At 40.4% G+C, this 13,550-nt stretch overlaps 2 protein-coding genes across 5 annotated transcripts in view; both read left to right on the plus strand.

The window, feature by feature from the left end:
• Positions 1 to 2: 2 nt before the first annotated feature.
• unc45b (unc-45 myosin chaperone B) lies at positions 3 to 10,274 on the plus strand. Of its 4 annotated transcripts, none has more exons than XM_058072008.1 (20): positions 3 to 32; positions 2,485 to 2,646; positions 2,741 to 2,777; positions 2,869 to 3,044; positions 4,527 to 4,616; positions 4,710 to 4,877; positions 5,007 to 5,172; positions 5,258 to 5,428; positions 5,497 to 5,668; positions 5,749 to 6,049; positions 6,809 to 6,903; positions 7,185 to 7,326; positions 7,411 to 7,551; positions 7,702 to 7,829; positions 7,975 to 8,041; positions 8,142 to 8,255; positions 8,344 to 8,459; positions 8,537 to 8,654; positions 8,717 to 8,872; positions 8,949 to 10,274. In XM_058072008.1, exons 2-20 carry the CDS (start codon positions 2,485 to 2,487, stop codon positions 9,219 to 9,221), a joined length of 2,793 nt encoding a protein of 930 aa, XP_057927991.1. In that variant the 5' UTR covers positions 3 to 32; the 3' UTR covers positions 9,222 to 10,274. The 4 variants fall into 4 exon arrangements, with proteins under 4 accessions (XP_057927991.1, XP_057927988.1, XP_057927989.1 ...); XM_058072005.1 differs by lacking the exon at positions 3 to 32 and adding an exon at positions 1,084 to 1,225; XM_058072006.1 differs by lacking the exon at positions 3 to 32 and adding an exon at positions 1,945 to 1,999.
• A 1,020-nt stretch (positions 10,275 to 11,294) lies between these two features.
• The window catches only part of pip5k1bb (phosphatidylinositol-4-phosphate 5-kinase, type I, beta b), a 33,265-nt gene continuing 31,009 nt past the window's right edge, over positions 11,295 to 13,550 (plus strand). Inside the window, exon 1 of the mRNA XM_058069862.1 lies at positions 11,295 to 11,516. The gene's annotated coding sequence lies outside the window, so the exon portion shown is untranslated. The remainder of the gene's footprint in view (positions 11,517 to 13,550) is intronic.

The raw sequence follows: 13,550 nt of genomic DNA on the forward strand, positions 1-13,550 counted from the left end.
GCTTGGTTTTCGCTCCTGTTCGTGCGACGACGGTGTGCATTTTCTCTGAACGCAGCGAGAATACGTTCTCACAATGACGACTGTTTTATCACTTTGTTACAGTAGTAATTGTTTCAGAGCAATCTACACGAACGCACAAGCGTCACATACCTGACGTTTTCTGCTAGAGAGTTAACTTTTATTTTGTAGTTAAACATCCGTCATCACGTACCTGCTTCGGAATTAAAATTGTCAGTGTTAAAAGTGGCTATAGGCCTGCCTCCATAACTTGTCGTTTAATATTGTGTTTATGCACAACGCACTATTTATGCTAACGTAAATGTTGGCTTCCATTTACATACATTTTAACTCAGTATTACAGTATTAGATATATTATTTCTAATACGTCTGGCAATGGAATATTAAACTGATGTAATGGTCTGTTTTGTTGCTGATTTTGAAACATTTTGAGTTAGTAGTTAGCAGTGCAAAACTTACTGAATACTACAAATATGATACCATTTTGTATAGTACACACTCAACATTTGACACATGTAGCTAAATTAGTTAACCATTTATCTTACAATTGTTGCAAACCCTTCTCTCTTGTCTTGCTCTCCAGACTGAGGCTGATGTGCTAACCACCAATTCACAGTGTAGACCCATACTAAAAATGTTCAATATTTCAAGTAGGCTGCACGGCGGATGAGTGGTTGCATGCAGACCTCACACCTAGAAGACCCGAGTTCAATCCCGCCCTCAGCCATCTCTGTGTGGAGTTTGCATTGACTCTGGTTTCCTCCCGCATTCCAAAAACATGCTAGGTTGATTGGCAACTCCAAAATGTCCATAGGTATGAATGTGAGTGTGAATGGTTGTTTGTCTATTAGGGGTGTGAATCTCAGCACTGAGGACGATTCAATACACATCTTGATGCACTGCCAGCGATACGATACATGGAATTTTCTGACGATATGATAATCTAGTTCAAATCAATGCAATCCGGTATGATATGGTGCAATATGATGCAATTCAACATGATGCAAATAAGCAAAGGGAAAAAAATTAATTCAGTATGGTCCTACAGAAAGGATTTGGCTTTATTCCTTATAGGTATAACGGCCTTACTAGGTCTCTGAAGGACAAAAGAATGAAACAAAAGTTGTTTTTCTGGCCACTTCTGCACCCCTCATCAATGCCAAGCAAAGAGAGGAAGTACTCTTTAACGATGACAAACAAAAGACAGGTATTAAATAACTCACTGAGATAAAATTCACATAACAATTACTAAATGGCAGTAAATTCACACATTTATACAAAGTAATAAAGTGCATTTTTAACTCTGTTACATAGGCACTTGGCAGTAAATTCAACTAAAGTGCTGTTTGTCTTTTTTACTATGCACCACTTCTTGATAATTATTTTTGCCATCTTAAAACAGTAACCACATTCCTCACTCTTTGACATCACATCACAATCTCCACTCCCAGAAGCTCGAGAGCCTTCTCTTTCTAGAAGCTACCAGGCTCGTCTGTAGCCTTCCAGCTGCCCCCCAACCCCTAACACACACACAGTTTCTGCGCTCACTCCACACCTACACACCATTATAAGCCCCCCTCCCACTAGTGAGTTCTCAGCTGTCTGTGCCCCAAATAGACCTTATCAGGAGGAGACCATCTTTGACAGTGGGGTTGCCTTCCTCACAAATATACTGAATCAATCATTATAGTCTTACTCATTATAGTCTTTGCTACTTCACAGAATCCTAGGATTACATTTTGTTGACTATAAGCAATCATAAACGAAGGAAACATTTTCTGTATTTTATTCTCTGCCCAGGAGAACTTGTATCTTGGTGCAACCCCCTTTCCGTCACAAATGGTCCACCTTGAGTTGGTCACGCCTCATTGTGACCACTAATATAAATAGGGGTTTCTTTGGGGTAACATTACAAATACAGACAACTGACGGATGTTCTGGAACCAAAGTTTGAAGAAATACGGTTTTACAGAGCAACAAGGTAACAACATATTTTTTGTGGGTATTCAAGTATGTTGGGGGTTGTACACACATTAGGAGAAGGGTATCAGGGAAAAAGGAGCTGTGTACCTCTGTCCATTTGGAAAGCAGCATTTGTTGCGCTGCTCAGGGCACCATGCCCAAAAAAGGCCTTGGGGAGGCCATTTAAAGTTACAGATAGGATGTGCATGAGATAGCATGTGCATGGCCATTTGGTACCAAAGACGCCAAGTCAGCAGGACACTGATTACAAATCACGGTGAGAGTCGGCATTGCAAATAGTGTTAAGGTTTTTTCTTATTATGCAATGATGCTACTTCTGTAAGTCAAAACTATAAAAATAGGAGCTTGAGCATGTTTTTTACATCTCAATATGGTTTGATTTAATTTCAGAATCCTCATTTCACCCCTTGACTTTTATAAAAAGAGTGTTTATATATATATCGTTTGACAATCTAAAGACTATATGTCTTGTGACTCTCATAGATGGGAGACCCAATCCAGTTAAAAGATGAAGGAAACACACATTTCCAAGCAGGGGAGATTGACAAGGCTATTGAGTGTTACACGAAAGCCATCAAAATGTGTCAGGACAAGAAGGTGCTGGCTGTCATTCACAGAAACAGATCTGCTTGCTATCTAAAAAAGGTACGGTATATTAGGTGTATTCTATAACTCTCTAGGATACAGTTCTTTCATTCCTGCAAATCCAAGTCTCATGAGCCAGATTTATTTTTCACAGGAAAATTATTCCAGTGCGGCCTCTGATGCATCCAAAGGTAACATAATGACAACATTGAGCAAAAAAATAAATAACAATGACATAAATATTAACCCCAGGTGCACATAATTGTGTTTTGTCTTATACAGCTATTGATGTTGATGCAGCCGATATCAAAGCCTTATACAGGCGTTGCCAAGCTCTGGAGAAGCTTGGAAAACTGGACATGGCCTTCAAAGACGTACAGAGATGTGCAACCATTGAACCCAAGAATAAGACCTTCCTGGAGACTCTCCGCAGGCTGGGGGCTGAAATCCAGGCTAAGGTCAGTTTTGAATGGAACAACTCATCTACATGTAGAAAAAACATTTATAAGAATACAGTAACATGAATAAATCAGTGCAATAGCTTCTTTTAAATGTATATATTTTTTCAGCCTACTCCCCCCCATTGAAATACCAAATCATGTTTGTATTGCTAATACTATCGTAATAATAATGTATTAATCAGTACAAACCACTGTATGAGTTGCTGGCACCAGCATCATCCAAAGTATGAATTAAGACACTAACAAACCTACCAAACTTGAAGAGATTTAGCATAGTCCGCTTGCCTCGCCCCCCCCCCCCCCCGACACATCTTCGAGTCACTGTTTTGTCTGTCTGTGTCCAGCAAAAAAAAATGTATAAAAAATATATCTAGTATGTTGTCTTTGTGACATCATGCAAACTAGAGATGTGCTAGTCATGAACAAGTCATTCAAAACTAGCAAGCCTTTACTCAGTGGGGGCTCATGGGTACTTGTCATTATTAATCCCTTCACTTACTTGAGTAAATTGAGTGAATCCAGCACAAAAAAATGTAGTTTGTCATTGCTAGTGCAAATAGCATAGCACATATACTACACCTTCTGCTTCTTTTCCTTTTAGTGGGTGGTTGATACAGAACACATCCTTCTTGTGATGCCTGTTATCCTTTTAATTTTTTTTTCACTTTGTAGTTATTTAGTGCAAACAAAACAACTCAAAGAGATGGCTCTTTAAAGTGAACGACGGGAGCGGCTTGTTGAAGTGAACGAGCTGTCCTTTTTTTCTGTTAAAGCCGCAAGTTGTGTCGTATGTGTTGACGCTAAGCAGAAAGGAGAGGGAGGGGTGAGACACACTCGCAAGCTGAAAAGATGAAGAAAATGAGCAGCAGGAAACAAAAGCTCAAAGCTCAGTCACTTGTTTTAGTTTTGCAGATTTCAATGTGTATTTTTGGTCTGTAATGTTTTGTTGCTGTTGTTTTGCTTTGCAACAAATACTGTTGTTGGAAATTCAGAGATACTTTTGTCAAATTGAGCTAGTTGTTTTTGTATTTTGTTATTACTTTCTGTTCCATGTTGAGGATATAAATGAAGACATGCGAATAATAAACATGTGATAATACACTTTTACATATTTGGCAGGCAAAAAAGCTGGCACAAAAGAACACTTTCCCTAAAAAAACATCAGCAACATCTGTAACCTCATTTAATGAGAAAAGGCAGTGCTCCGTCTGTAATGCACACTGCTGCTACCTTCAGTTTAAATGAAATACATACAAATGAAGAAGATACAATGTTGACATCCTAAATACTGTTACTAACATGCAAAATGTTAACGTAATCTAAATCAAATGGTGACTTGTATTCAATTCTATGCAGAAACCATGCATTCTTCTATGGCTGTGATGACAAACCCAATACTTCTGTTTTCATAGTACATTTACATTTGTCTAAATATGTGCAGGGAAATGATCAAATTTGCATTTGTGCTTTCACTCACAGCTCAAGACAACATTCTCCACAGATTCAAGGGTACAGAACATGTTTGATATTCTCCTTGATGAAGAAATGGAAAAGGACAAGAAGGAAAAGGTGAGGTTTTTACAACATACCTCAGTTGTCTTTAGTAGTAGCGTTTACTTAAACGCACAATTTCCTAACAAAATATTTTTGTCTGATCTTTAGGCTGCCAACAACCTGATTGTACTGTCCAGAGAGGATGCTGGAGCAGAGAGGATCTTCCAGAACAATGGTGTGCCTCTGCTTCTCAACATGATTGAGATGGGCAAACCAGAGATGATCCTAGCCGCTATTCGTACTCTTTCAGGAATGTGCACAGGACACAAAGCTCGGGTGAGAATTAAACTAGGAAAGGCTTACATAGATGGGGACAGCAACTCTTTACGGGCATCCTGCAAATAGTGTAGCATTTTCTCAAATGAAGGCTTGACACTGCATCTGTCTTCATATTGCTCTCTCCAGACAATGGCCATCATTCACATGGTGGGCACTGATAAATTGTGCAGCATTATGGCGCTTGACAACGAGGAGATTGCAATGGCAACGTGCAACCTCTTCCAGTGCATCAACGACTCCCTCACAGGCGGGGATAAAAGAGAATATGGAAAGGAAGAGGCCTTGGTTTTAGGTGAGACTCAATTCATTTCTGTATCTTTAGCCAAAGGAGAGTTTAAGAGAGCTACATACAATGTTCCTTCATTTGTTCTTCCCAGATGCCTCCAAAGACCTGAAGACCATTCTTTTGTCTCTGCTGGAAATGGTTGGCAGTAAAAAAGTATCTGGCCATGGCAGAGACCAGGCATTGAACCTCCTGAGCAAAAACGTTCCTCGCAAAATAAGGAAAGACCCTGACAACTCCCGAACTCTCTTCACCATTGACCACGGTGAGCCAGAAGATTTCTGAAGATCAAACTGAGGCAACAAAAGTTACCAGAGTTTTGATATTCTTCAGGTCTGAAGAAAATCCTCAAGGTGTGCGGTCAGGTTCCTGAACTTCCTGACCAGTTGCCCATGACTGAAAACACACAATTGATTGCCAGCGTGCTCCTCAACCGCCTCTATGATGACCTCACATGTGACCCAGAAAGAAACAACTTCAGAGATGTTTGTGATGAATACATCAAGTATGTCCATTAAATCCATTCACAGACGATCTTGTTGGTGTTTTTATATGCCGTCATTGATGCCTTGCCTTTCTCCACAGATCCAAAATTGACCCGAACGACATGGACAGAACAATTCACGCCATCAACGTGATCTCAGGACTGCTGCAAGGTCCATTTGATGTTGGTAATGCCTTGGTGGGAAGGCAAGGCATCATGGAGATGATGGTGGCGCTGTGCGGCTCAGAACGGGAGGTGGACCAGATGGTTGCAGTGGAGGCACTTATCCATGCCTCCACAAAGATGAGCCGCGCCAGCTTCATCATCACCAATGGTGTGTCACTGCTTAAGGACATCTACAAAAAGACCAAAAATGAGAAGATTAAAATACGCTCGCTGGTGGTGAGTATACCAGGAACAGCCTATAGGCCAGAGGTGTCCAAACTATTTGCAGCTTGTTGCTGATTTCTTTATTAAGCACGCCTCTCTGTTATGAAGGCAGACGGAAGTACAGTGGAGCGTCCCCACAGACACAGATTCTTATACCTTTTTATAACTTCATTCTGACCTGAACACATAGTACTGCCTGAACAGCAGTACAACACCATACAATTCACACAATTATATAGTCCGTTCATCCTGGGAATGACCAGGAGATGCATTCATTGACACTGCGAATATCACAAAAATGACTTTATTATTCGTGTGTGTGTCGATTGGGTAGATAAAGAACAACATTAAGTGGATATTGTTATTATTCACTTTGTAACTCTTAATTTGGCTGTACGATTTGCTACATTTAAGTGACAAACATATGGCTGTATGTCAAAAGCTGACATTTTAAAAAGTTAAATTTCCGTTTATTATCAACTCCTATAGCGTCAGTAGCACAAACCGGAACTTTTCTATGCACTCAGCAGTGTGACCAACCACAGCAGGGTGGGCGTGCCTGGAGGCGGGCTGTCAAAATGGCCCCCCATGTCCTTGACATCCATCTACAGCCCTAGGTGGAAAAAGTTTGGACACCCCTTGCTCTAAACACAACAACAATGTACCATTAGTCATATACATGTTCTGTTATCTTTGGTCAGACGCTGACTTGCCTGGATTTTGCATTGTATTTGCAGTGCTAATTTACCTTGATGTCCATGTCCTCTCCAGGGTCTCTGCAAACTGGGCTCAGCGGGAGGTGATGATTATAGTTTGCGACAGTTTGCTGAGGGCTCCACTGAGAAGTTGGCCAAACAGTGTAGAAAGTGAGATTTCACACACATGAACTGAAATAGTTGTATACACAAGTTGTATACACTAATTATGCAGTGAGGCACAGTTCTTCACTCAGATGAAGAATTAAGATTCAGTGGCAACTATGTGGTCCAACCTTGTTGGTTGATTGAATGATTAAGAGGAGTTTGTCACTTCTTTTGTTCACTTAGTGTGCTCATTATGGGTAACAACAATGATTATAATGTTATTCTTGCTTCAGCATAGATGAAGAGAATATTTCTGACTGCTGTTTATTTCCTATTTCTCCTAGGTGGCTTTGCAATCCTCAGATCGATTCCAAAACAAGAAAGTGGGCTATTGAGGGTCTGGCATACTTGACTAATGACGCTGATGTCAAAGATGACTTTGTTGAGGATGAGCAGGCACTCAAAGCCATGTTTGAACTGGCCAAGGTTTGACAGTGACTAGAGCAAATTGGTTGTAGATCATATCTTTTTTGACACTATAAATAAGTTGACACATTGTTTTTTCGTCAGTCTAAAGACAAGACCATCATATATGCAGTGACCTGCACTTTGGTAAACTGTACCAACACCTATGAGAAGAAAGAGATCATCCCTGAGCTGGTACAGCTGGCAAAGTTCTCAAAGCAGCATGTGCCTGAGCAGCATCCTAAGGTACAGTTAACAGTGGATCACAATATACTGTAATGTAAGATGATGTGCTGTTGCAACGGTAATCTGTATAGTAATTTACTTTAATCTAGGATATGACACAGGAATCATGCATGCTCATTCTTTTACACAATGACTCAAACCCATTCTCAGGACAAGAAGGACTTCATTGAGAAGAGAGTGAAAAGACTGCTGAAAGCCGGAGTGACATCCGCTCTTGCTGTCATGGTCAAAGCAGACAACTCCATCTTGACGGACCAGACCAAGGAAATGCTTGCAAGGTAAAAGAGGAAACATCCTGCAATACTGATGCATTGTGGGGACTTAATGAGCAAAGTGGTATTATGCTTCCCTGATCAAGTAGGAGTCCAGATGAGACTCATAGAAGGATCAATTGTAGTTGAAATTGTTTATATTTGTCCCGAGGGTTTTCTTGGCATTGTCAGAGGATCCCAAAGATCGTGGTACTTTAGTTGCCCAAGGTGGGGGAAAGGTGAGTCACATGTTAACAAATAAATGTATATATTGTAATATGAGGCCACAGGAAAATTAATGAAACATTTGACTAAGTATGATATGACCTCCTCCCCGAGGCTTTGATACCGTTGGCACTGGAAGGAACAGAGGCAGGAAAAGTAAAGGCCTGTCATGCCCTTGCCAAAATTGCAGCCATTTCAAACCCAGAGATCGCCTTCCCTGGTGAAAGGGTAAGAAAAAGACTATAATGACTACTTTATACTCTTCTCTGGCCACTTTTCATCATTATATTCTCTTACTCTCACCTTTTTCTATCAGGTGTATGAGGTGGTGAGGCCTTTAGTCAGCCTCCTTCACACAGACAGAGAAGGAATGCAGAACTTTGAGGCTCTAAGAGGCCTCACCAACTTTGCCGGTTTCAGTGAAAAACTAAGGTACCACTGCTACTGCCAGTAGTACATTTTGTACTTATTCACTTTGTTACACCTTTGCTATATGGCTATATTTTCAGGGTAAAGATTGTAAAAGAGAATGCTCTGCCTGATATCGAGAACTATATGTTTGAAGAACATGAGCAGATCAGACAGGCTGCCACTGAATGCATGTGCAACCTTGTGACGTGTAAAGAGGTGAGATGTCACATATTCACATCCGCGATGTGTAGCGTGTATATAGTAACAGTTGTTTGTAGGTCCAAGAGCGCTACCTGGAGGAGGGTAATGATAAGCTGAAGCTGCTGCTACTACTATGTGGAGAGGATGATGACAAGCTTCAGATTGCTGCAGCTGGAGCACTGGCCATGCTTACTGCTGTTCAGAAGAAGCTGTGCACCAAGCTGACCCTTGTGGTATGTAGGACCACACTATAGGATGACCCTTGTATGTAAAAAAAACAGTTATTTAAGCATGTGCCCCCCTCAACAGAGCGCCCAGTGGCTTGAGATCCTACAGAGATTGTGTCTACACACCAACCCAATGATCCAGCACCGCGGTCTCGTGACGGTGTACAACATGCTCAACTCGGATGACAGCGAGCTGGCCAAGAAACTGATCGAGAGTGAGCTGTTGGAAATCATGACAGTGATTGGAAAGGCAGAGGACAACCCCAAAAGGCAGGAACCTATCGATGTAGCGCGTACATGCTTGGTTAAAGCTATGGAACTGGGTCTCATCAAACCCTTCTCCAGCCCATCTTAAACACAATAGCAACCGACATTTTTACTTTCCTTTATTACTTGATTCCAACAGAAATTAGTAATTATCCATTGATCCATTGTCTATACCGCTTGTCGAAGGTATAGATGCAGGTATGCTGTCCCAGCTGTCTTTTGGGCGAGAGGCAGGATACACCCTGGACTGGTCGCCAGCCAATCACAGGGCACATATAGACAAACAACCATTCACACTCAAGTTCATACCTATGGACAATTTGGAGTCACCAATTAACTAGCATGCATGTTTTTGGAATGTGTACCCAGAGAAAACACACATACACACGGAGAGAACATGCAATCTCCAAACAAAGAATCGAACCCAAGTCTTTCTGATCTCCTGACTGTGTGGCCTATATTCTAACCACTCATTCACCGTGCTCCATTAAGTTATTATCATTCATTCATTCATTTTCTACCGCTTTTCCTCACGAGGGTCGCGGGGGTGCTGGAGCCTATCCCAGCTGTCTTCGGGCGAGAGGCGGGGTACACCCTGGACTGGTCGCCAGCCAATCACAGGGCACATGTAGACAAACAAGTTATTATCAATCTTCCAAAAATATGTACAATATTATCAACAGAGCCCTACTATCTTTTAAACTTTTAGATAATTAAACAAATATATGATGGATGGGATGGGGTACATGTAGTGAGCACCTGCATGATCTAAAATTAGATGAGATAGAAATTTGCTTTTTGGGAACGTTTTCCCATCGTGAAGTATCCAAATGTAATTTCTGGATTAATTTATGTTTTTACAGTTTGCATGTTTTAGTTTGCCTTTGAATATTCATCCAGGTCATTTGTATTCTCAGGGTACTCAATAGATAGTAGGTGGTCTTGGGTGACGTTTCACCGACATCAGTTCATGCTCACGACTAGATAGGACAGCTCCAAAGGCAAAATGTCTTTTGAGACAACCTGAAAAGTTCACTTGCTATCAATTCAATGTCCTGAGAATATGTTAGTTTACATCACATTCTTATGAATCAATGAATTTAAGGCTACAATTTTGTGTTTTTTTATCTGCTGTTTTTCTTCATATAAAAATAAAGTTGTTCTTTCCCAAAATAAGTGCAATTTCATTTTTAGTGCCCATTTCAAACTTTAGGGCACTCTCCTTCATAGGCCCACTGCTAGGCCCATGACACATCCAGAGGGCCCATCGGCAACGCCTGGCATCACAGGTAGGTATGTGCCCCCTTCTGTTTTGAGCCCAGCGAGGGTTCTTGCGCTTGATCCATAGCCACTGGCTGCTTCTGTCAGCTTCTTCAGAGACTAGTCTTATTGCTTATCGCAAAGCCTTTTTCCATGAATGACAAAGTCTTTCATGAGCTTGATAGTATAGGAAACCACAAGGCCTCAGCATCCTATTTCAGCTGGATAGACGTTAGCCTTCCATCCTCGTTGTTGTGCATATGCTGCCAGATCTGTGTAGCGCAGTCTATTTTGTTTGTAAGCCTCTCCGGTGCCATCCTCCAATGCTGCTGTCAGGGACAAGGAGTGTATGGCGTTCCTCACTAAAAACTGAAAACCGTTGCATGCATTTACATTTTACTTGGTTCTGGCATTTTCAAAATTCTAAATTTATGAATGATACTGCAAGAAGGATTTTTCTTCTGTGTTTTTCATATGCGCGTCTGTATCGTGATGCATATGCTGCATCAACCATATTCATCACTATGTTACCAAAAACACCTTGAACTATTGATTACACATCTGTGCTAATAAACACTCAAATTCTACCATCAAAAGCACAAAACATAAAGGCAGGTATTTTATTTCATTGGACAAATTGGCCTTCAACACATTCTAAAAATACAGTTACTAGTAAACAAGAAAATTTGATTGCGTTGTATTGTATAAATTAGTAATATTTTGGCTTCCTTTTGTCCAATTTATGCAGCTGAACTTTTTTTCAATTTATTTTTAGCGTACCCATTCCATTAACTCCGTAGCTGAATGGTGAAATTCCGGTTCTGGGCAACAGAGGGCGTGCCTGAGTGTGGTTAGAAAGTTGTGCTGCACTGAATGACACGGTTGTATGACATAGGCAGGGCACATACACACACACACACACACACACACACACACATAGTGGGCATTCTGCTTGTATCACCACCACAGTAGTTCATGCCCAGTAATAGTCAGTGGTGTTGTATTGGACGTAGGCTGCCTTTAAGTTAATTCATCTGATCCACTGCAGGAAAACGCTGCACCACCGCGGAAAAAAGAAAACATTCATTTTTTTATACTGCACTCAGAAGGGGAAGACTAGCAGGTAAGCTAAGCCTGAATTTCACAAACAGAGACAATCGGTGTAGTTAAACTGTACTGAATTGACAAATATTAATATACAGTAATACATGCGTGTCTGTTTTTGCTGTTTATTTTCACTAAATATCACGACAGGTGAGAGAGTCTAAGCGAGCAGGTGAATGCACTTACTGTTTGTATGGAGTTAACGTGGTTTCTCCAAATTGTCACTGTCAACTAGGAAGTGACTTAATATGTTTATTCTATCACTGTATATGATACATCAGTGTATCATGCTAATGTTTGGGGGGCTTCTTTTGCCACATTAAAAGTGACAACGTAGTAGAAACGCCTTTTAATATGATACAGGGCACTAATAAAAATAGCTTTAAACTATCCGTGAAAACCGAGCTTTAATAGTTTTGTAAATACTGTTTTTTTTGCGTTAAATGCAATTAGCTTGTGCAAGCAGTGGGTATTAAATGGCAGTGTTTCTGGTTTATCTTGTGTTTTGCAGTACATTTAATTAAAGCAATATGAATATAGGGGTACATTCCCAAAGAAATACCTTATTAACAGCAGCACAGTCCATTCCATGTAGTAATATTTATTGTTCACCTTTATGTGATGAATGATGAATATAGAGTGTTTCACAGTGTGTTTTTTATGAGAAACTGGAAGTATGTCCAGTCTGATGGGAAATGAGGCAAATAGTATGATGGGGCAATCTCTTGTCATTGTTTGTCACTGTCATTTTTTTGGTGATAAAGAATGTCACAAAAAGGTTGAAAATGCTGCTGAAATAATAACGCACAGCCTCTTACAGTACATATTAGATCACCCGATGTGTGTTAACATCTGGCAACACTTCTGTTGGATGTGCTGTGCTTTGGATTTTCAATCTTGTGACTCACTTTACTGCCTTGAGACTCAATATTTCTCCTTGTGAAATGGATTATCATGTTGCTTTTTTAGTCGTGGGTATCTGTGATACAAAAGCACTGCATGATGTGTTGGAACTTTTATACTATTTACATTGTTTTAAAAGTGCTATTTAGTAACATTGTGACTTTATTCCTGCAATATTTTGACTTTGTCATTATTTATTTGGCTCCAAATTGTCCATAGTTATGAATGTGAGTGTGGTGTGAATGGTCGTTTGTCTATATGTGCCCTGTGATTGGCTGGCGACCAGTTTAGGGTGTAACCCGCCTCTCGCCCAAAGACAGCTGGGATAGGCTCCAGCATACCCACAACCCTAGTGAGGACCAACGGCATAGAAAATGGATGGATGAATATGATTTATTTTAGTTGTTGTCGTTTCAACTCTGTGCTCCCCAAATTACATTGTGCTTCCTCATAATACTTGTTTACCCTTGCAAAAGTGTGCCCTTTTTCTTGTGAGAATCCGACTTTTAAAGTTTGACTGTTTTTGTAGTTTTATTGTCAAATTCAATTTCTCAAATATGCATTATATATGTATATTGTATGCATTATATGCATTATGTCTGTGGTTTTCTTTTTAAACTTCCGGTGTCCACCCTGAATTTGCCTGGGAGATGGTGGACTTCTTCCACACTGACTGATGCCATTTGAAAGGGAAATTACTCATGCAAATGTTCTGCTGTGTCTTCGGGGGTAACACCTGACCTCCCGTGCTCATTCTTGCTGCACTCAGTTGTTGCTTCTCCTGTGTGCAGCATCTGCATGTTACATAACGCTTCCCAAGAAATACAAGATCTTTTACATTAGGTTGAAAGTTTGTTAGCAGTCATTTTATAAATCAGATTAGCACTTTTTGGATTTTTCAGAAGGCTTTATAGGCGGAATAAGTGTTTCACTACAACTCAATACAAAAGCCGAAAATGAGCACACTAGGTACCCTTTAGCCCCACAAACGTTACATTATAATGAAGTAGGTGACCTAAGCAGTGTTTCAAAAATATAAATCCAAAACTGTTATTTTAAGCTATGTAGTCCACTAATATGTATTTATTGGCACATACAGATTTAGTTCCTCGCGAAGAGGCGACCCAACTATGAGGAGCTGAAGGGATTT

The sequence above is a fragment of the Doryrhamphus excisus genome, chromosome 4, assembly GCF_030265055.1.
Source record: "Doryrhamphus excisus isolate RoL2022-K1 chromosome 4, RoL_Dexc_1.0, whole genome shotgun sequence".
Taxonomy (NCBI): domain Eukaryota; kingdom Metazoa; phylum Chordata; class Actinopteri; order Syngnathiformes; family Syngnathidae; genus Doryrhamphus; species Doryrhamphus excisus.